The 23,948-nt window shown below is 48.0% G+C and overlaps 1 protein-coding gene across 2 annotated transcripts in view; it reads right to left on the reverse strand.

Moving 5' to 3' along the window:
- Nucleotides 1-78: 78 nt before the first annotated feature.
- Nucleotides 79-23,948, reverse strand: part of CLMN (calmin) — a 119,557-nt gene continuing 95,687 nt past the window's right edge. Inside the window, exons 8-13 of one of the 2 annotated variants that reach the window (XM_060295249.1) lie at nt 23,290-23,372; nt 17,321-18,919; nt 14,225-14,421; nt 12,793-12,853; nt 12,117-12,187; nt 79-10,136 (exon numbers count right to left, since the gene is read on the reverse strand). In XM_060295249.1, coding sequence (XP_060151232.1) covers nt 9,968-10,136; nt 12,117-12,187; nt 12,793-12,853; nt 14,225-14,421; nt 17,321-18,919; nt 23,290-23,372 — 2,180 coding nt within the window. In that variant the 3' untranslated portion in view covers nt 79-9,967. The remainder of the gene's footprint in view (nt 10,137-12,116; nt 12,188-12,792; nt 12,854-14,224; nt 14,422-17,320; nt 18,920-23,289; nt 23,373-23,948) is intronic. The other variant, XM_060295250.2, reaches the window with a different exon arrangement.

The following is a 23,948-nucleotide window of genomic DNA, read 5'->3' on the forward strand; positions in this document are numbered from 1 at the left end:
CCCCCGGCACTGATGCATAAGCACATAAGGTTGGACTCAGGCTCTGTTTTCTGGAAGACCCAGGCTACTATAGTAACTTGTTACAAATCACACAGTCGGTAAGAGACAGACCCAGGATTCAAACTCAGGCAGGCAGCGTAACTCCACAGCCACAGAGCCACCATCACTACCATTATTGTTCCTTCTTGGAGGTTCACCTGCAAAGGCTCAAGACAAGTTAATAGTTAAAAAGGGTAGATTCCCTACAGTCTCTACAATTCTACAGCCAATCGGTGTCACTTTTACCTGGCAATAGTACTCTTTGTTGGGACAAAGGAAAGATAGAGTCATTTCTGGTTGGCAAAGGCATGAACATACATGGAAATAAGAATTATCAATGAGCTGGTCAATTCATGAAATTTATACTTAAAAATTTTTCTTAAGGTTACATGTAATTTTACAAGACCATTCATCATAGCACCAAGCCTAATAGTCCTTAATAGAAAACAATCAAATAACAAATACTCCAGTTAATTTCCCACAAGTATAAATTAGGCAAATAGTCATTTATATCTTCATTTACAATAGTCAATAAATAAGAGTGCATGTTCATACAATTTTTTTTACAAAGATACCTTTTTTTTTACAAAGCTACAGCTATGTATGTGCTAAACGGACAAAATAATTCTTGTACTACAAAATAACATCTTGCTTTTTTTTCAATAGTTCTCTTAGAGCTCTCAGTAAAAATATTCAGACATTATCAATGAAGTCCTGCCATGACATTACAAGAAACCGTAGCATTAAATCTGTTAAACGTATTACAGACCTTGAAAAAATAAATAGCTATCATCATCCAATACAATACACTTTGAACAAACTCCTGCTTCCAGGTTTAACAATTGGTCCTGACCATGTACGGTAGGGAACAACCATCCTTCCTCTTTTACTCTTTGTCTTTGGCTGATGTTACCAACACCAACGCAAGTGATGCAGGTAGCTAACTCAGGGTGCAATTTCAAGGAGACAGGGTCTCTGCTTCATAGCACCCCTTCCCCCAGTTCCACTCCCGCCCCAGGGACATTCTGTACAAACATGCCCGTCTTTGGCTTCAGGGATCCAGTGCTAGAATGCAAGCAGCCTCTGATTCGAGTGGAATTTCTGTGCCTATCTATTTCGAGTCTACCAGGGGACGGGGAAAAAGATGGGAAGGATAGAAAGGTCCAGTCGTTTACATCTATATATGCCTGCACCTGAACTTGTGAACTTCAAAGTATCCAAGAAAATTGCCTCGGATGCTGACTTAATTTAAGGAGACCAGATTGGTTCTGGGAGTCCTAGGAAGCAGCTCTCCCACGTTCTACTCCCAACTTTCACCCCACACTTTCAACAGACCAAACACTTTCCAAAGGCACCTTTCTCAGATACTAAATCCGGAAGCCATGCTCTAAGCTTTGGAATTCACTTACAAATGCAGAGGTGCATTTATTCTAAGCAAACAGGCCACTTACTGAGATTACAATAAAAACAAACCTAATTTGCTAACCTTTGGATTTTTGTTTGTTTGTTTTGCGGTACGCGGGCCTCCCGTTGCGGAGCACAGGCTCTGGACATGCAGGCTCAGCGGCCATGGCTCACGGGCCCAGCCGCTCCGCGGCATGTGGGATCTTCCCGGACCGGAGCACGAACCCGTGTCCCCTGCATCGGCAGGCGGACTCTCAACCACTGTGCCACCAGGGAAGCCCTAACCTTTGGATTTTTAAACCTAAGAAAGACTTTTAAAAAGAGGTCTCCCACCTTTCCACCCAGAGAGGTAAATGAATTATTCAAGGTGTCACAGCAGGTGGGCCGGAGCTAGGACCTGGGGTCCTGATGACCAGGCCAGTGCTATCCTACTTTGGAATAATGTCAACTCTCTAGGTTACAGACACTTTGTTTCCTTTTTTTTTTAAATTTTTGGCCATACTGTGCAGCATGTGGGATCTTAGTTCCCCGACCAGGGATCGAACCCGCACCACCTGCATTGGAAGGCGGAGTCTTAACCACTGGACAGTCAGGGAAGTCCCCAGAGTTTCCTTTTAAAAAGTGTCTCAATCCTTGCATGACATTTAGGAATACAGGCATGTTGTGTCTGTCCTCATAGGAAAGTCTTACAGAGAATAGGCTATTACTGACTTCTGGTGGGTCTAAAAGAAGTCTGAACTTTTGCAAATGGAAAAGAGACCTATCAGGAGACATTTTTCTATTCCTTTCTGCAACAATGCAAAAATCACAACTTTTCAATTCAAAACAAAGGAAAAACAATGATTCCTATCTCACAGGCCAACCAGTTGTAACTTCCTCCAAGTAATCCATGGTCTCATCCCTATTTAACTTGTGCTCTGCCCAGCACAGTGAGATTTGCTTTTTGAAGGAGGAAGCCTCACTTCTACTCTGAAAAGCATGCGTGAGAAGAAGTGAAGAGTGACTACCTGGGGGCATTAATTAAAGTCATTCAATCTTGGATGTTAGACACTGAGGTTATGCTGCTAATGGGCCTTTAGACGCAGTCATTTTGGTTGTCGATTTGCAACCTTAGTTAAAACCTGAACTTGGGGTGTCCTCAGTTATTTAAAATTTTTTTAATTTATTTTTTAATTGAAGTATAGTTGATGTACAATATTAGTCATTTTTACCAAATGAGGATGAAGGAGATATTTAAGCAGTGTTGATACGGGGCGGGGGTCAAAGTACGCAGAAACTTGGGAAGGGGAAGAACGCCAGGTGAGGGTTGAAACGCAACTGCTAAACCCGCCCAACTCTGAGATTTCCACCCACGCTTGCCAACTAGGCCAAATTCACCAACAATCAGAATCACATTAAGGCATGACTTATTTTCTAAGCAGCAAAGTCTAGGGTGGAAATCAACGTCTGGAAGGAAGAGTCCTATGATCATGGTTCTGCCACTTGCCAGCTCTATGACCTTGTCATCTTTCCTTCTTGTGTTTTAGCTTCCTCTCTGAAAGAACCACCTCCCGTGATTGTCGTTAAGGGTCCAGTGAGTCCGTGGGTACACGCTGGCTTCGGCTTCCTCTTGTAAAAGGCATGAGCTAGGTGTGAGAGAGCAGCTGGCAAGATGGAGGCGGATTGGAGAGAGGCTGGAAGAAGCCACGGTAAACTGAACGAACTGAAAGGAGGTCTAGTCAAAGCCTGGCGAGGAGGGACGTGCAGACAGGGAGCTACTGAGCATTTTACGACACTGTAACAAGCTCACAAGGGAGCTATTATTCACTCAGCAAATATGTACTGAGTGTCGATTCTGCACAGAAGATGCTCAGAGAGGTAATTTGCCCAGTCATCCAGATATATCTGGAGACCCAGCGGGGACTTGAACCTAGATCCGGCTGATTCCTGAACCTGCCCTCTTCCCCTATTCCATAAATCCTCCTGGAGAAGGGAGAAGGGAGTGATTAAAAAAAGGGGGGGGGGCGGGGGGAGTTTCAGTTAAAGAGATTCCTGCTAGATGAAAGCTGGCCTTGACCTCTAAGTGTCAGGGAATCTTGAAGTTAGCAGTGGGATCAGGGCGGTAGATTACTGAGTGCTGTGTGTATTTAAAACCACGTGGTCCAACAGCGTAAAATACTGGCTGTCTTCTTCCCATAAACGAGGACATTTTTCTGGCTTGTTGGTGCTACAGCCCAGGGCTGGGTTTTCATCAAGGTTCTCAGATGAATTATAAGCAGCCACGTCGGTCTTCCCGCTGCCGAGGGGTCCGGCAATTCCAGAAGGGTCAGGGGGCCCCGGAACTCTGATGGCCTCTGCTGACCCTAGGGAAGTAGGGGCTCAGAACCTCCAGGCCTTTGCTCCTTCCCAAGCTGGTCACACCCACGGGGGTGGAGGACTCTGACGGCTTGCAGGTCACTGTGGTGCTGTCACACGTCAGAGCAAGGAGGACCAGGGCTCACCTGAAGCCTGAAGCCACGGGTCTGCGTGAGATGGGAATGGAAGATTCTGGGCGCAATGCATGCAGGGTCCACGCTTCACGGGTATTGGGCTCACTTCCCTGCATGACTATTGCTCCTCAACAAGGTGCCTGACAAGAGGCAGAGCCGAGAAGATCTACGGGACTCGACATCCAGCAAAGAACCCACGTCTCATTTCTTGGCTCCCTGACACTGGCTAACCGTTCAGGCAAACTCCACAGCTATTTCCAGCAAATAAGCGAGTTATCACTCACGCCAGCTCTCAGGCTTCAGCTGCTCAGCCCAGGCCAAAGCCTTCATCCCGAGAGCAGCTGGACGGGCCGGAGGAAGAGCCTGCTATTCAGTGGGGACTCCAGCCAGCAGCTGCAGCCCCAAGACGTTCAGTCTCTCCCCAAAGGCGGCCTCAGCAGAGATGATGCAATGTCAGGGCAAGAGAAATAACACATGCGGACCCGGAGGGTTTCGTGGGCTCTTGTTTCCTGGCCAGAATATCACTGGGAAGGTTCTGAGGAACCACGTTGATCTGAAACTCCCACATAGACCACCTCGGGGACTGGAGGACGTAAACAGAAATGGCTGGGAAGGTCTCCAAGCCAAAGGGAAAGAGAGGTCGTGGCTCCAAACAGCAGTGGGCCTACTGGAGAGTTAAGAAAATCCGAGCTTGTATGAAAGTGTGTCACAGGAGTGCTCGCCAATGACACGACCGCGGAAAGAGAACAATTCTTAACAAAGAAGCCACCACGAATTCTGAGATTCAGAGATACCTTCTTTCCTTGTTTACGCGGGCCTGTGTTTGAGAGATCAGCTCTGTGATGTCCTGAGTCCTTGGTGACGAGGGAGGTGCAGTTGAGCTGCAGCAGCTGGAGGCTGGAGTTCTGTAGAGAACTTGGCATCCGGACGTCCCTCCCGAGGGCACTAACTAGCAGTGTGACTAATCATCTCTCCTTCCTGATCGTCAGTTTTCTCATTTCTTAAATGAGGCACTAGACCCTTACGTGATCCCTAAGGCTATGAAATGACCTATAATTTATGAAGATCGACTACACAGGCAGGCAGCCTCCAAATCTTCTGCCTTCTACGAGTTCGACCCTCACAAAGAGCAGGATCGCACTGCATGGGGACGGGAAGAGAGAGCTGAACCCCAGAAAGGGAGACGCAGCCTGTGCCCAGGGTGGCTTCTAGGGGGCACTCCCTGGTTCCCAGTCCTGGTGGGAGCCCCACTCCCTACAGAGGCCAGGCTTGACCAGGAGGAATTGCTCACAAAGTTCCAAACAGCCATCCAACAGAGGGAGCAGCCAGTTTGCCCGCTGGCCGACACCGGTGCGGACTGTTTCCCGGTGAAGGGACGGTGGCAAAGAAAACCTAGAAAGTGCGTGACTCCGAGAAGCGGGAGTCTGGCGGGGAACGGAGCTCTAAGATAGTTTCTTCGGGGTAGGAGGTGGAAAGGAGGGAAGGAAGGAGAGTCCTATCTGTGCTGGGGCATCCAGGGGAGCTCCAGGTGCCCTCTCGCCTCTCCTCACTTGGCCCAGCGTTACATGAAGGTGCTCGCAGACCAGGCCTCAGCAGGACTCAGGGCACGTTCACAAGCGCGCCCACAGAGCAGCGAGCCACCTAACAAGCAGGGAGAGCGCAAACGTGGGACCTGCGATTCAAGAGGGTGTCTTCCCTGGTGAAACCCCAGGGAAACAAGAACAAAGGAATGGAAGGGATGGAATCATAAAGACAAAGGGATGAAGAGGAGATGACAGCAGGCACGAGATGCCGACCCATGTATGGCAGGGGCAGAACTGAGGGAGACGGGAGCAGGGCCGAGGAATCCCAACACCACGCACTGCCTGTGCAGAGGGGAGGCACCAGCACCCAGCGGCGCCAGCAGCCTACTCCTCGGGGGCAAGCGGAGGGGCTCTAACCCAGGGACACCAGGCACAGCGAGGCGGGAGCGATTCGGTGAGTGTACACGCTGACTGTGATGAGATACCTGCTCAGAGGCAGGGTGCGGGCGCTCAGGTGTGTGCCGGCATCTCTGGGTACGGCCCTCCAGTTCGTGCACGGCACAAAGGTGCCTGGCTAAGGGGGCAATTGCGAGTTAAAATCTAGCCCTTACTCTGCTCCTCAGGCCTTTCCCTGGAGAAAGAGGCAAAAGATGGCTTCTGCCAGTTTGGCCAAGTGCCCACGGGTGGCTTCTGCTCAGAGGGGCACCTATTTCTGAGTCATCCATCCACTCAGAGGGAATGCCCTTTCTGAAACTGCATGAGGGCCCTGCATAGGCTAGTAGCAGCTCTGCGTATGTCCCTTTATCTCAGGCAGGAGAGAAGTGGAAATATCTCTAAAGAAACACAGTGAGAAAAGACCTGCAAATATTGATATGTGTGGTCCTCCCATGAAGAGTCCAGGTGCCCACCTGGTGAGCCTACAGAGGAATCCACCCGTTGACACACAGAACTTCCTATCCATTTTGTGCTGTATCATTCTTACACACGAACCGATCCACTAGATATCCGAAGGATCCACTAGATATCCGATAGGATCACTAGATATCCGAAGAAAACTTGTAATGTAAGACAGACAGTGTGACTAAGAGAAAGGGAACTTAGAGGAAATAAAGGCAAAACAGAGAGCAGAAAAGAACTTGCCCCAAACCCCATTATCATGAACATCCACAGAGAAATAAGTTCTGCACCCATGAAACAAGAACAGGACACTACAAAACGTTTTGGAAATTAATAAAACATTCATCAGGTATATTGAGAAGATAAAGCTAAACAACTACCTTTGAAAGCAGATCAAAAAAAATAAACTAAGAGATGAGAAATAGAAAAGATAAAAAAATATTAGAGGTCTAGCCTGGGAAGTCCAACATTGGAACAACAGGTGGTACAGAAAGAAAGAACGTGAACAATTACAAGAAAATTTAAGAAGTTTCTCATGAGAACCCAGCACGAGGTACACCATCAAGGGTACAACACCATCAGGACAGTTCAGAACACTAAGAATGAAGGGATCTTAAATGTTTCCTGGGAGGGTGGAGAAACCCAAGTCGCAGCTAAAGGCCTGGGAATCAGAATGGCATCAGGAATCTCAACAACCACGATGGGGGGTATTATTTCCCACCCACAATTCTATATCCAGCTACACCTGAGTAAGGGCAGAATAAGGATATTTTAAGTTATGCAAAATCTCAAAATATTTACAATAATATTTACTTCCCATGTTCTTTTCTAAGAAGGTTACTAAGGAATGCGCCACACCAAAATCATCATCGTCATCAATCATCATCATCAAGGAGGGAGAAGAAATTTGACGAGAAAGGACGAGTAACCATAGTACGCTACTTGGCTCACGGGTAAACAGTCCTCATATGCCCACAATGAAGAGAGATGTCCAAACAACAGATCTAACTATACTGGAAAAACAAAGCACGGTATAGGCAAGAGCAAGATCCTTCTCTACCACGGTAGCAAGCCAGTAGATGTTTCTAGATTAATTTTAAAAATAAAAGAAGTATAAGCATGTTATGTAGAAATGCAAAGGTAAATATTAGAAGAAACAGCTAAAAGAGGTGAAAGTGTTACTTCTAGAGAGCAACCCATAGGGGATTGCTAGTTTTCATTAAAAGTCTTATAGTATTTGTTTCTTTTTAAACTATGAACATGTATTACTTGGATAAGAATTAAAAATAAATTCTTAAATGGAAGCCATGGAGTGGTCTGTCCTTCAGGCTTCTCACCCACCTTCTATATCTGACTTCTTTCACACACGCCTGTAATCAAGTGAGATTCTTTTTTTTCTTTTAAAAAAAAATCAGTTTGCTGCCACCCTGAACCAAATGACTTTCAGGCATCTTGCCAGTAGATGGTTTTAAACATCACACTTTGTAATGGGTGAGAGGGGAAACCTGCAGAGACTTTTATGAACAAGGTCTAGACCCGTAAAGTGAAATGATTAACGTTCAGGTCAGCTCTTCCCTGGCTTTCCAAGCATGTAATTTAGGTGAGGACTGCCTGGTGTCCAGGGTTAGAAAGTATCACACACATCATCTTTACTATCTGTACCTTTCAGCTTGCGGTGATGCCAGGGAGCTCACTGATTAGCTCATTTTCCATGGGACACCAGGCCTTCGAGATGGAATCGCTCCAAACTCCCAACGGCTTTCAGCTGGGAAGGCTTAGATTCGTTAGTGGAGAGAAAGCAGCTTATAGCCAGAGTGGGTTAGAGGCCAGGCTTTGGCTGTCATCGACTCAAATGCGCTACGTCAATTCTTTTGGCCATGCTGGAATTCTGTAAACTTGAGACCCCCTGCTTGAAATAAGCAAATCCCTGCCTTGCTGAGAGAGAAGCGTGATTCCTGGAGTAACAGCAAAGCTGGTGTGTCAGCTGACAAGCTGTTAGAGCCGTCGAGGGTATTCTAGAAGGAACAGGCAATGAGCCTGAAAGCGAACAAAACTTCCTCATGGGAAAAACACAAGAAAAAACAAAGGTGGGTGGTTGACCTAAAAATTTTAGTTTTGTTTAAATGAGGACATTCTTATCTATTCATTTTATTATTATTTTTTTCAGGACATTCATGGGCCCAGTGGAATTTCCCTAAAAGAGGGGACAGCTCTGGATGGGGCATCAGGTGGCCTCCATTCCTGGTTGGCTGTGTGATCTTGGCCAACCAGCTCTGCCTCTCTAGGTTCAGCAGAGGAGACGCCGTCTAACTGCCCCTCCTGACCTAATAGGCTGTGGTTTTGTAAGTCCCACCATATACATGCTTTCTGAGGGGGAGGACAACGGGAGGAGGAAGTAATACACAGGGACGCATGGCCTGCCTCTTGACAGGAAGCAGGAAGAGGAGGGAGCCCAGGGCAGAAGGAAGACGGAAGGGCAGGTGGATGCCTCTGTCCTCTCACCACCTGCCCGTTCTGGTTACTTCTCAGGGTGCTTTCCAGAAACCCTTTTCCTTTTCAAGAAACCCATCATAACTGACCACGAAAGATGCCCGTGCTGAGACTCACACTGTGAGGCAGGTGTGCACAAAAGCTCTCTCGGAGCAGGAACGTGCTGGACCACTTCCTGCTCTAACATCAGTCAGAGCTCGTTCTCAGCCAGGCCACTTCTGCATTCCTCCTCGGGGCTTTCGGGGGCTTTTTTTTTGACAGTGCCTTGCGGGGCCTTGGGTACCAGCACAGATGCCTCAGGAGGCACGAGTGGAAGCTGGGAGCTGCCCGGGCAAAGCGAGAGGGATCCCAGGCCTTGCCCTGTGTCAGCCAAAGCTCTGCTTTTCATGTATCAACTAGACTGGCCCCTGAGAATCCACTTGAAAGGAGGATTCCATAGGTGGGAAAGGTTTGAAAATCACAGCTTTACCTCAGTTCAATCAATGCAAAAGCAAAATTAAAATGCATGCCCCCCACGAAAAAGAAAACGAGGGTGAACAAGTGTGCACTGCAGCTCACGACCTAGCCCACACTTTCCTCGAACTTTGCCATTCACGGATGCCCTTTGCTGGACCCGGCAGCTTTGTGCTGCTCTGATATCCCCCCAAAGAAAACGACCAGTCACCAGACCACAACAGGTGCGCGGACCCCCAGCACCTTCACTCAGACTCCCCTCTCAGAGGAAAGCAGGGCAGTTTTCTTCCCAGCGGGGGTCTCCGTGAGGCATCCATCCTATTTCTCATCAGGAGGCGAGAAACTCAGGTCCATCTGGGACCTTAAAAACCAGCGCGTGGGGCGAGCTAAGACCCAGTTATGAGTATTAGTAACAAAGCTTAATACCTGACGGCAAGGCACACAAACAAACCCACCCAAGGATCTGGCCACACACCTGAGTGTTGAGTCCACAGCCAAAGAGAAAAGTGTGCTTAGGACTCACAGGAGAGAAAGGAAACATGAAAAAGGAAAGTGGAGAGAGGGAGTCTAAGTTTCCTCGGAGGTCCTCCACCATCTGCGCAAGCGCCCCATCCAGAACAGGCAATAAAAGGAAGTAAGGAGACTGCCCACCCCTGGCCAGGATCCTGTCTTTTTATTATGCAGACGCACGCATCAGAGTCCGTTGAGGTCCAGCTGGGGGAAGACCAGCAGGCAATAAACCAGGAGCCAGAGGAAGAGGATAAAGTACATCACGTCTGGCTGCTGGACGAACTGCATCAGCGAGTCGCTCTCTGGGCTGTGGGTCTCTTGCGTCCTGGCTTCGCCCGAGCTGTTGGCCTTCCTGCAGGAGGGGAGACACACCAAGGCAGTCACAAGTGGGTCCCCAGCCCAGTGGAGCCCCCTCCCTCCCTGTACTCCAGCCTCACTGCCCAACTGGAGAGCTGAGGGCTTCCCAGTGAGGTGCAGACCCAGGCGGAGGGCTGGGTCCCGGGATGCTTTGAGCTTTTAACCGCACTCAGTTCATCTTCACAGCGCCAAGAGGGAGGAGCTGTTAGCCCCATTCTGCAGACGGGCGTGGAGAGGGGGTGGGAGGGGGGCTTGCTCAAGGCCATACAATGACTGTGATACAGCTGGGACCTGGACCACACCCTTCCAGGATGCTTTCCCTTACACCGCAGTGCCCTTAACACAGAGTTAGAAGCTGACGGCTCTTCGTTCTTCCCTAGGAATAGCGGGGACTTCCTAAGGAATCTGAAGAAAGAATCGGAGGTTCCCTCATGACAGATCATTTAAAAACAGCCATCAGCAACAAAAAGACGCACCTCTGTACCACCAAGGTTTTGTTTTTGTTTTTGGAATCTAACCTTGCAAATAATTACCAGGTTACCAGATTTTGGTCAGATGTATCTTTCTTATTTTAACAGAAGGTAGTGCTAAAGTGACATTTTAGTTTTGCCTGGTGGAGAAAGCCCAGAAGGGGACTGTTGTGGTGGTGACAGGAAAGGGTCAGAAGCCATAATCTGATTGCAGTTGGGCTCGGGGGCCTCTACAGAGGCATTTGTAGCACCTAGAGTGTAAGCTTCTCAGGGTCATTTGGGGCTTCTCAGGGTCATCAGGGTGATGGAGATTATGAGAAGCAAAAACTACCTCCTCCTCCCTAGACCATCTCCTGATACAATGAAAGGCCATGCCAAGAGGGGATTAAACCTTTGCCCTGGTCTGGAAACTGAGCGATTCCCACGCAGATAACAGACAACGGACAGAATTTCTTTCTCCTTCTTAAAACTGTTTTTAGAGAAATTTTAAACTGCATATTTTTATTGCAAGGGTAATAAATGCTCAAAAGCATGGAAAACACGACTGCACTTCTCAACCTTGCGGGTTCAATTTTCAAAGACTCTATCTCATAAAAGCTAAAAGTACTATTTTCCCATCAGGATGTCAAACCTGGTGGAAAACGTGAATTAATATTTCCATTTTACGGCAGGGGAGGGAAACAAATCTTGCCTCTTTTTTTAGTAGCCAGACAGGTGGACTTGTACAGATTACACTCCTGGGTGTTGGGCAATTTTCAGACAAGTTCTTTCCATTCCAATAATCTAAGTCCTTCCAAGCCAATTCAAATCCGTGGCAAATATTTTTTAAAAAATCAATTAAATTAAGTGATTCAATAACTTTAACAGAGATAGGGGCATCTCAGAGTTGTCAGAGTTTTAGATTTCTCTGCCTGCCTATGTTCTCAACGGGCGGTGTTACAGCAACTCGACACTCTTAGTCTAGGTCATTTAGTTCTCCAACAGAAAGAAATACTTTCATAGACATCCTGGCATGTTTGCATTCCCTCTTCATGTCTGTTCTGATGTCATAAAACTGTAACATCAGCTCAGTGAGCTTCTGAGTATCGTACCTGCAGTGGCGACACGGAATTAACACAGTTGTCAGGGGCTACAGCGTTCAGAACACACACGGTATCCCGTCCCGACCTCTTCTGCCTGGCTCTGCCTCAGAGGGCCAGCTTATACCACCGTGTCATCTAAATACAGCCACAGGCTCATGACCCAGACCTGTCTTTAAACCGAGTCACTTTCTGAACCATGCCCTGCCTATCAACATGCATTCATATCTACCTTTCCCTCCCACACATATTCAATTTCCATTCATTTTTTCCGGAACGGGTATTTTCTTGCATGAGCCCAGACTATATTAATACTGTTATCCAACACAGCCTTGTTGGAGAATAGCCACCCCCAGAAGGTAGGCTGCAAAATTAAAGAAAAAATATCCTTTTAAGCCCCACCAAGCTTGGACTACTGCCACCTACCTGGTTAACATTTGGTTTCTTCTGCCATCCTGATCTGCTGCATTCCTCAACTGAACATGGCTAAAATGATCCTACAGTGAAATTCATAAACAAAACCCCACAACCCAATTAGTAAAGATGAAATCTCTGAAACAGAAAATGAAATGATTTTAAACATACAAAGTCGAGCATGCCACGATTTTCTCAATCTTGCGAACATCTAGTTCCAAAGTAAAATGACTATACAGTATTCTACGTCATTCCCACGGGCGGATGGAAGGCTCCCCTCCCCCATAACAACCTGAATCAGGGCGAGCTGTGGATCCCAGGGCTTTGGGTCCCAACACATCCACAGCTCAGTGGTTGCGAAGACAAAGCGAACCCTCTGCTTATGTGGCACCTCTGTCTCTGAACGTGATCTTTCTGGACGTGTGTGCAGGGGTGGGGTCTTGGATGCGTTTGTTATGACAAAGATGCCTTTGGGCTTTAAAACCGTCACTTTATTTACATCCCCTATTGCCCAAACTGGACATCTGATTGCACTATGCCTACTGACAAGGTTTCAATTTGCTTGTCTTCTATCCCAAAGCGTAGCTGTCGCAAGTCAGTAATTTCAAAGCTCTGGGCTGGGGAGGAGGAAGGATGGAAAGGAATTGATTAGCAGGGGCCGGATGAAAGAAGAAATTCACATACTAACCGGTTCCAAAGACCTATTAGCATGTCGTCGAACGTAAATGCTGGAGTCACTGTGACTTGTCCTGCAAAATAAACACACGTGTTGAATTGGCGTCACCAAGAACTTCTTGCTGACCCCATCCTGAGGCCGCCACACGTGGATTCAGGCAAGCTCTGATTCTGACCTAGTGATGGAAATGAGACATGGTATCCAGTAGACCCACTCGGGGTGGAGTGTGTTTACAAACAGCAGGATGAGGTGAAAGGGACACACTGAGCCCTCGTCAACAAGAAAAAAAAAAGAAAACAGTGAGAAAGAATTTCAAATAGAAAGCAGACCACATATTCTTAAAAACCATAGGATTTTGGGGGCAGGAAAGGGTCTCTTTTTCTAAGTGTCCGGAAGTCTTGGGACTCACCAGACGTCCTCTGCAAGCTAAAGTCAGAGCTGGGCGGAGACCTGGGACCCGGACCCTTTGCAGTGCTTCCTGCTGTGCACAAGTGCTGCTGACTGCCTAGCTCTTGGGTGGACCACCTCTTTTCCTTTCATACACGAGGAGGCTAATTTTCTGACTATATCTTTGAGGCTGATGTGTTTCTCTGATCTTCCAATAAAGCTGGCTCACTCAGGGCTAAGGCGAAAAGATACCCAGCCAGAGGCCTGGGCTGTCATCCTGGCTCCTGGTTGATTAACTGGCAACTTTGGTCAAATATTTACATCTCTGATCAGTCTTCCTTATCTGTGAAATGGATCATCATTCCTACCCTACCTACTTCATGGAGCTGTTGGGGATACTAACCTACTGCAGGTCAAAGTGGCCCTGTCTTATTGCTCCACAGGAGAAAGAGGTGTTGCATGGGGATGGGCCTGATACAGAGACAGTCATGTTAGTTTCCTCAAGTTTCCACCCTTACTGCCTTGGACCCAAACTCGTGGGTGTGGCGGTCATATTAAAGTCCAGCTTCCATGCGACAGTGATAAATGGTCCCCTCCACGCATATCCAGTGCCTCCCTTCTGATCCTGTAAGATGCTTATAAACGGCTAAGTTTGGTCTCTACCTAGACTGCCCGGAGGTTATCAGGGGCCAGAGACGGCCGGCAGAGTCTCCAAGGCTATTACTTTTCATACCCCACCCCTACCTACGGTTCGGCCACCTCTCTGCTCACTGCCAGTTTCCACCCAAAGCTACGTGGAGCGAGGAGAGAAGGCAAAGTCCAGGTCCTTCTGGTTTTGCCGATTACGGGCAGGTCTGATATTGGTTGGGGGCGGGATGGGGGGGGAGGTCAGTGGGGGAGCCCAGGTGTGAAGAATGAGGACTTTGCCTGAATCTGTTTCCCTTGCTGTCCAGCCCCACCCCTGCGTCCCCCATCCAATCAGAAACCAGAAATGGGATGAGTTCAGAGAGTAGCTTCCCAGCTCAGGCTCTGGGGTGAGAAGTTGTTAATAAAATACCTGGAAAGGACTTTGTGGTCACAGGTGTCTTCTTCCAGGTCATCTGAGGAGCGAACAGTTCCGGGTGCTATAAATATTGAACTTTCTACGTGGTCCACGTGTTTTCTTTTTTCCTTTTTTTTACTGCTGATCGGTTCTTCCATTACCTTTTCTTCTAATGGGTTTGCTAAGTTTTCCGAGTTTGGAAACTCCTGGGACTGAAGGATATGACAACCAAACACAAATCAGAATTTTACGCTGAGATGTTGAGTGCGTGACACCACCCGGCAGCGCCCTGCTCCACCTTGACTCCGAGGCCCAGCTAGGGCGCCCCTTCCAATCCTGCCTCTTCCATGGGTTCCTTCCAGCACAGCCCACCATGGAGGAGAAGCCCACCCGAACTGCTGCTCCCCGGGCAGAGTTCCAAATGCTCCAGACTGATGGATCGAAAACAGCATGGGTTTTACAGTCAGGAAGACCTGGTTTCCAATCCTGGCTAAGTCAGCTATCTGACCTTGAGCAACTGACTATCTCTCTGATCCTTGGTTTCCCTGTCTGGCAAATGGGTATAATGATTATCAGCCTCTTCCCACTATACCACAGTGCTTCCTATAAAGGATGTCCCTCACAGTGGACAATGGTTGGACCCTTCACACAACCACCATCCACTTAAACAGAGGAACAAATCCTAGAGGCCAGGTGGGCCAAGGGGTGTGAAGGTGGCTCCTGTGTTTGGAGAGATGAATCTTCACCGTGCTTTTGGCCGAAGGTGTATGGCTGTGCCACCTTTGTAGCATTTATATGATAAGGAATCTTTGACCTCCACCCGCCCCCCCCCCCAGGCACTCTGAAACCCACCAGCGATGCTCCCACGTGAATCGAGAAGCGTGAGAATTGCTGGCAGCACCTCTCAAGAATTCTCACAGGGGCTGGAAAAACCTGCTCAACTGGTGTCCCAATAAGAGGATCAGAGTGGCCGCCAGTGCAGCCCAGGAGAACAAAGCTCCTTGCAGACACGAAAACCGCTCTCAGTGATCTGAAAGGCCAGCTGCTCCTCCGTTATCAATGAGCAAATGCTACCTTTTCTGAAAGGTGAGGTGAGGAGAGGACTGACTTTCTTAAAGACTGGAAGTAGAACTTGCCATTTTCTAGTCCAGTTAGAAGATAGTTTTCGCTTTTCTTTTTAAGGAAGGGACAGGTATCGGAGAAATGCTCCACCCCCTGTCATCCTCTCTGTCAGGAGGCAAGTCATCCTGGGCTGCACCCCTTCCCCTCCCCCGCCCCTGCTCACTGACAGGGATCAAGGGTGGGGCTACACTCGGGAGCCAATGGCAAGGTGCGCTTGGGAGCCATGGGCACCTGCTCGTCGTCGGATGCCTCATCTGCGTGCCCACAGGCCACACTCCATCACTGGGGGAGGGGAACTTAGGCGCTCATTGGCCATTCTAAGTCACCCAGAGGGGCAGAAAGGCAACTCAGGCTCTCCCCAATCCCAGTCCCCTTTCTTTTGTTCTAAAAGAGCTTTTTGGCCTGTAATAATCCAGAGAATCACCCCAGTTGCTGTTGTCATCCCCCAACCTGGGGACCCCGAGACCTGATGTCACTGAGGGGCATTTCTCAACCCGCCGGATCTTCTGGTCTCCCACAGGACAAGCCTGCTCTGACAGACAGCAGACAGAGGGCTAGGGGCAGGGGACAGGACGAGGTTCCTTGCCCCTGGGCAGAAGGGGAAGGTGGCAGGCAGGTCTCTCGCACCCATGGAGCCACCCAGCCCTCTTCTCCAGCCGCAGACGGACCGAGAATGGGTGCTCGGCACCAAAGGATAGGTCCGGCCACACGTGGCTTCTGGACTGTTAGTGCCAGAGAACTCTGAGGCCCCCCGGTACTCGGGCAGCTACTCCCCACTGCCTGGAGCGGGCAGACCCATAAATGATGCTACCACTTCTGGCCCATCTAAATCCTAAATGCCTTTTAAGGCGACTCAGATTCCCCTTCTCCTGCAGCCTCCCCAGGGCAAGCACCTTTGGGCCTCCGCTGGGTCCTGTCCTGACTTTCCAGCACCTCAGGGTTTAATTTACCTGCCCTCACCGGATACCCCAAACTGTCACGCAATGCACCTTGTTTCCTGTCAGGCTGACCTCTGGAGCCCAGAGATTAATACACAAACGCTCACTCTCTCCCAGGAGAGAAAATCACAACCCACGAAAGCTGCAGCAGTCCACCAGAGAACCATCGAGAATGTTATCACTATAAATGGGAGAGTGACTGCTCTGCCTGGAGAGGGGCTGGGCAGGCTCCCGGGAGGGGATGCTGTTGGCAATGGGCTTTGAAGATGAGTAAGTGCACGCCAAGCCAAGTGTGGGGAAGGGCGTCCGGATGGGGGGACCAGCTCCAGCAAAGCCCAGAGGCAGGCTGGGAGGCAGGGAGGAGGTGGGCTTGTCCGGAGGGGAGGGCGGGGAGGGGGACCCAGAGGGACATGCAGTCAGGGCTCCCCACACCCTCTCACTGATCACTCTGGGGGGGGGGCCCCTCTGAAGCTGCGGGGCCAGATGACGTGGAGACACGAGGTGGCAGAGGAGCACGTGCCCAGCTGCCCCGGCTCAGAAGTGCGCGTCCGCCTTGCCCTGTTTACACAACCCACTTCTAACCACATGAGCCGAACAATAGCGCTCAACAAGCGAAAGGCCTTTAAAAATCAAGGCTGGAGTCCAGGGTGAGGTCTGGCTTGGTTTTCTCAGGCTGCCACGGGGTTGGGGGTAAAGTTCACTAAGTGCATACTAGGTAGAGCCGCGATTGCTACTTAAAATGATTTCTGCTACTGCTAAGCTGGACCCTCAAGCACCGCAAGCATGGCCTCATCTGATCTCCTGGGCAGCCTGCGGGCAGGGCCCAGACTAGGGGAGGCCAGCGAGACACCCAGGGTGCAAAACTGATGACAAGTGTTCCTCTCGGGTGCTAACCCTGACCTTGCCTGAGCCTGAGTGAGCGTCTCCTTAAATCCTGGACCTGGGATGCCTGCGAGGGAAACTGCCTCTCTCTGTTTTATGGAGGAAGAAGCCGAGCTGAGGAGAAGCACAGAACTCCCCACTCGGCGTTCCCGCCCCCGCAGTCAAGTACCTGGTGGCCCTGCACGGGGACACTCTCTGCGCCCTCACTTGGCAGGTGGTCCTCCTGTGGGGACGGGGGGCTGGGTTCCGAGGCTGGGCTGGCATCCTCTGCGACGCTGGCCTGGGGGTGGCCCTTGCCCCGCCCGGCGAAGCTGCAGCTGCTCTGGGAGGCCTCGGCCTCCCCAGCCCCCGCATCCGGCAGATACCCCTCTGGCTCTTCGAGGTCCACTTCTTCGTTTCTCAAATCCTCCACGGCTTCTGCGTAAGCCTCCAAAACCGCAGCCAGGGGGACCTCGTAATGCGGGTAGTAGAAAAGGTCGTGGGGGATGATGGAGATCCTGGAGGGCGGTGGAGACGGCTCGAAATCCAGGCCCTCGTCGCTGGGGCTGCGGAGGGTCTCCAAGCTGCGGCTGCTGTTGGCTGGACTGGAAGGCAATTCTCCCCCAAGGCCCCGTGGGCCCTCGGCTTCCCCTTCCTCCTCACCCCGACGGCGCCGGGGGGACTTGTGCTTGGCCTTTTCACACACTTCTGGCTTTTTATCCACCGGTGCCTCCAAAGAAGAGCCTCGGTCTTCTGGTCCAGGGTCCTTGTGAGGTTCCTGCTGGTTGGGCTTCACGGGGGGCTCATCCAAATCTGTCTTCCTGTGGGCAGATTTACCCCTCCTTTTACGCAACTTCTCAGCACGGTCCTCGGACACCTCCTCCTCGGCAGGTTTTTTCTCATGAGGCGAAGGAACCTCGTGGAAAGCCTGGCTGGTGGAGGGAAAACCTACGAGGTTGCTGCTGAATTTCGAGGCTTTTAATGGTATGCCTTCGAAAGGGTCTTCCTTATCCATAGCTTCGACAGTCAGCAGCTTAACCTCAATCTCCATGGAATCGGCCACAACGGTATCCTCTCCCAGGGATGACGGGGAACGGCCCTCTTCCCCTGGGCCAGCTGCCCTCTCCGACGCCCCATTCCAGGAGGGAGAGGTCTGGGAAGTCGGAGGATGACTGACCTTACCGTCCACTGAAGACACGTCACTGGGGGCCTCACTGGAGGCTGCTTCCAGGATCTCCAGGGCCTCCTGTTTCGGTGTTTCCTCGGCAACCTCAGCCGCCCAGACCTGTCCGTCCTGCTTGGACAACTCCTTGGTCTCTCTTGGGCTTCCTTCGAAGCGAAGGTCTGGACTGTAGAAAGGGTCCCTACTGCAGGAGGCCTCCTTGTAGGTGTCAGCCTCAAAGTGCACAGTTTTCTTGATTGGCAGAGAGGTGGACCTCTGGCTGTCCTTTCTGGATGATAAGATGGAAGATTCTGGAGCCAGCTCGCCGGTGCTGTTGATCTTCCCGGGGACCCCTTGGAGAACCTGGTCAATGATCTCGTGCGTGAACTCAGAGCAGCTGTCTGCCAGCTCCTGGCTGGTAACGCAGGGCTCCTTCACGCCCTCAGGCTTGTCACAGACGAAGACTTTGGAGGGTGGCGGGTGGCTCGTTCCGTGGTTGACGGTGTAGGCATGCTCCCCGTTCTCAGTCAGAAGGAAGACGGTGCTCTCTTGTTCAGAAGGGGTTTCTCTGATGCGAACGAAGGTGGATTCAATAGGGGCTTCTTTGTCGGAATCCGCAAAATCCTCCTGCCAAGAAGTACAGGGCAACGTGAAATCAGCAGAGCGTCTAAGTGTCACGCGGCGTCCCCTCTCAAAACACAAACACCAAAGTGGAAAAAGCACTTCAGAAGGAATGGAAGTGCTCTGATGCAGAGGTAGACTGGCAAATGACTACTGTTCCTGCTGAAATGTGAGAACACCAAAGTTTAAAAGAATGTGTTTTTTTTTAAAGCTATGGCTGCAAAGACATATCAATGAACTGAACTCTGGAGAAGGATGAGCCTTTCCTAAGTGAGCAGAGATTGTCCACGAGTTCATACCTGTGGGCCACTGCCTGGTCTGGGTATGGACAGAGATGAGGAAAGATCAGCTAAATATTTATTGATTGTGTGGGCTGGCGTGAGAGATTGAATCTAGAAGGGGCCCAAACACAACACTAGTTCTCTTCATATACTAATTCTCCCACACAGAGACTTCTGCTAAGTAAGATGCAGCTGAATTATTCACAATAGCCAAGACATGGAAGCAACCTAAGTGTCCACCAACAGAGGAATGGATAAAGAAGATGTGGTGTATACACACACACACACACACACACACACACACACAAAATGGAATATTACTCAGCCATAAAACAGAATGAAACAACGCCACTGACCACAACACGCATGGACATAGAGATTATCGTACTAAGTGAAGTAAGGCAGATAGACAAAGACAAATATCATATGATATCATTTATACATGGAATCTAAAATATGATACAAATGAGCTTATTTACAAAACAGAAACAGACCCACAGACACAGAAAACAAACTTATGGTTACCAAAGGGGAAAGGCAAGGGAGGGATATATTAGGAGTTTGAGGTAAATATATACACACTACTATATATAAAATAGATAACCAACAAGGACTTATTGTATAGCACAAGGAACTATATTCAATATCTTGTAATAATCCATAATGGCAAAGAATATGAAAAAGAATCTATGTACGTAACTGGATCACTCTGCTGTACTCCAGAAACTAACATAACATTGTAAATCAACTACACTTCAGTTAGAAACAAAAAGATGCAGCAGCTGAGAGCAGGGCTGAAAAGCAGAGAGCAATCTTGGTGGTACTGCAGAGCCTGGCTCCCAATGCACTGGTAGGGAGGGTGGACTGACCTCATTATACAATTACTTGAAACTGGAGGGCTGAAATTAAATAAAACTTCAACAGAGCCTTTATCAGCTCCTGAGAAGGTCAAAATGATCAGCTCCTCATTATAGGTCCTTGTTTGGGAAAGGGCTATATTCTCTGGGGGGAAAATGTCATCTACCTCAACTGTACTGCTCCTCTATACACCAGATTTGGCATAAAATAAAAAAAAATTTAAGTCACAAATAAGCAAGAGAAGAGACCCATAATCAGGAGAAACAACAGTCATTAGAAGTAGACCCAAAGATAACTGGGGGTTAGAACTAGTAAATAAAGAGTCTAAAATAACTGCTTAACCTATACTACAAGAGATACAAAGGTTTTTCTTCAGGCTGAAGGAAAGGATCACAGATGAAAGCCTGGAGCTGAAGGGGGGAATGAAAAGTACCTGAGATGGTAATGTATGGCCAATATAAAAGACTATTTAAAAAGTTTTCTTAAAAAGTCTCCTGTTTAAAGCACAAATAATAACAAAGCATTGAGGATTAAAACATATGCAGAAGAAAGTCAGTGGCAATAACAGCACAAAGGGATGGAGAAGAGGTGAGTGGAATGACATAGTTGCATATATAAAAATATATAAATATGCATTTTATTTCATGTTGTATTATAGTAATCCAAAGCAGACTGAGTTATGTTCAAGATGAATATTACAACCCCTAGTTTGAAAACTACTAAAAAGATAAAACAAGGAGATGTTGTTTTAAAGCAACAGAGGAGATAAAGTGGAAACCAAAAAAGTAATTGAATAATCAGAAAAAAAGTTAGAAAGGAAGGACAAAGGAACATAGAACAGATAGGACCAATAAAAAACAACAATCAAGATGGTAGATTACGTGAAGTAAATGGTAAAAAAATACACTAATAAAATGACACACTAATTCTTGTCAGAATGGATGAAAAACAAGACCCAACTCTATACTATTTGCAAGGGACGTGCTTTAAACATAAGCATACTCTGGAAGGAGAAAGATGGAAAAAGATGTATCACACAAACACTAATCATAAGAAAGTTGGTATGGCTATATTCCTGTCAGACCAAGGACACTCTAAGACAAAATAAAATAAAAATAAAATGATGATGTCGTCAGGAAGAGACAACAGTCCTAACCGTGTATACATGTGTGGCAGAGCTTCCACATACATAAAGCAAAAGCTGACAGAAGTAAGAAGCGCAACCAATCCACAATCGTAAGTCAGAGATTTTTAACTTTTCTCCCTCACACTCATTGATAGGAAAAGCAAAAAAAAAGAGTCATCTGTCCACAGGATATTAGAACAGCATATTAACCAACTCAACCTAATTGATATTTAAAGACTGCCAACACTTTCACTGCACAAGACACATTCTTTGCAAGTGCATATGGTATGTTTACCCAAATAAGCCATATGTCGGGCCATAAAGCCAGGCACAGTGTCTGGTATGCGGTCAGGGCTTAATGAATGTTTACTGAAATGTACTAAACTCAGCTGAATTGTTAAGCTTAAAAAAAACAGCGGTTTGATGGGAGTCTAGATTAGCTGGGATGGCTCATCTTATTCCCCTGGGGATGTAAATGGACTGTTCTGTGGTGATGCACTGTGTTCCATGAGTCAAGATGACCTACCCCAGGTATCGTATCTTGTTGAACCTCTCTTGCCCCAGCCCTAGTCTCTGACCCCAGCACTGGGGAGATCCAAGTGTCAGATCTGCTGAATCCCGGCCGTGACCTTGACTCACACAAATATCATAAATTTTAGTTAATTTTAAACTCTGCCCACAGCTTAAGAGCTCAGGGCTAATAAAAGCCCTGGTGCCTAGTATTTCAGAATTCAGTAATGGCCTATGAAGATTAAATGGCAAAATAATATCACCACCATTTTCTGGGCATCAACTGCTGTGCCACGCACAGGAGTAAGTACTTTCTGTATCTATTTATTCTTCACGTAACTCTGAAACGTGGGTCATCTTTCCATTTTACAGATGGCATCTCATACGGACATGTATCAGAGAGGTTATGAAAGCGGCTCAAGGTCACACAGCTTCAAGTGGAAGAACTGACATTCCAGCCCTGGAATGCCTGCTTCTAAAGTGCCCTGGAAAGTGATCTGTGGGCCAGAAACAGACGGGAAACACACACATAGGTAGGGACTGGAATGAGAGCCACATCCTGGGGAAGACCCAGTCTGGCTCTTCTGAGCTATGCAAAATGGGGTCTCAGTTTCAGCCTATGTTGTAAGGAATCTAAAAGCCTGAACTTTGCAACCACAGAGAACTGGGATCAAACCCCAGCTCTGCACTTGGTAGCTGGGCAACCCTGGAGAGCTCTTTAAGCCTCTGAGAGTATCTGTTTTCTCTTCTACAAAGTGAAAATAATGATACCAAGTCAAGTGGAATCGCAGAGGTGGCAGTCAGCCCAGAGACACAAGGGATGGTTACCTGACAAGCCTCCAGCTAAAAGAGCGGCCCATTCTCCCTGCAAGTATTAGCTCTTCATGCTTTTTTCTTTTCTGTCTAGTACGTCTAACTACCTGAAATGATGACATGTTTGCGGACTTGTCAACTGTTTCCTCTATTAGAACAAAGCTACAAAAGGTCAGGGACCTCATCCATCTTGCTTATCGCTAAGTTCCCCTGAGCCAGCAGTAGGTGTTCAGCAGATTTCCAATACATTCAATAAAGGACTGTTGTTATCCTTGTGATCATTGTTATTATCATCTTGGGCTTATGCACGGGTTGGCTGGAGGTTCAACAGAGCCATGACAACTTCTAAAAGGTCTGATTCTGCTCCAAACACTCTGTCAGCAAGTCTACTCAGATTCTGAAAATAAAAAGGCATGCTTTTGAATGGTCATTGTCTATGAGAATTTCTCACATTCTGATAAAATCTGGTAGACTGCTGAAAGGTTCCACCTGGCATCTAGAAAATCAAGTGGCTGATTCATATTACAGGTGGGCATCTCTTCTAATCTTAATAAAGTTTGGGATGGGAAGAGGTCTGTAAGAGGTGTGCCTAGCTTCCCACTCTGCTTTTAAATGTCATACACGTTATCTATGATTTTGAAATGAGTAAGCGGCAAAGCACTTGAGATCGAGTTTTGATCCTTACGGCTGTCACACAGAACAACACAGCCCGAGCCCCGAGCTCCATGGGATGGCCAGCTGATGGAAGTGTATGGTTTCTGAATTATAGGTAAGGAAAACAGACATACGGCTTCCAACTCCGGGAAATGTTCTAGAAACTGAGCCACGTAAGTCACGATGGACTGCTCATCTGGCGTGTCAACCATGATGTCTGTTAAGAGAGACACAGGAGTTAGAAGGACACGCAAAACACGGTTTTTATTTTATTGATTTAAACCATTTTTAATTAAAAAATTGTTTTCCAGCTTTATTGAGGTATGATTGACAAATGAAAATTGTATCTATTTAAAGTGTACAGCATGATGGTTTGACATACATATACATCGTGAAATAATTCCCACAAGCAAGTTAATTCACACATCCATCACCTCACAGAGTTACCTTTTTTGTTTTTTGGGTTTTTTTGGTGTGCTGAGAAACCTTAAGATCTACCCTCTTAGCAAATTTCTAGTACACAATACGGTACTATTAGCTATAGTCACCATACTGTATGTTAGACTCCCCAGAACTTATTCATCTTATAACTGAAAGTTTGTACATTTCCCTACTTTTCCCACCCCACCCCCAACCCCAGCCCCTGGTAACCACCCTTATACTCTCTGGTTCTATGAGTTTGGCTTTTTCAGATTCCACGTATAAGTGAGATCATGTAGTATTTGTCTTTCTGTGCCTGGCTTACTTCACTCAGCATAATGTCCTCCAGGTTCATTTGTGCTGTGGTAAATGG

Source organism: Globicephala melas, chromosome 2, assembly GCF_963455315.2.
Source record: "Globicephala melas chromosome 2, mGloMel1.2, whole genome shotgun sequence".
Taxonomy (NCBI): Eukaryota; Metazoa; Chordata; class Mammalia; order Artiodactyla; family Delphinidae; genus Globicephala; species Globicephala melas.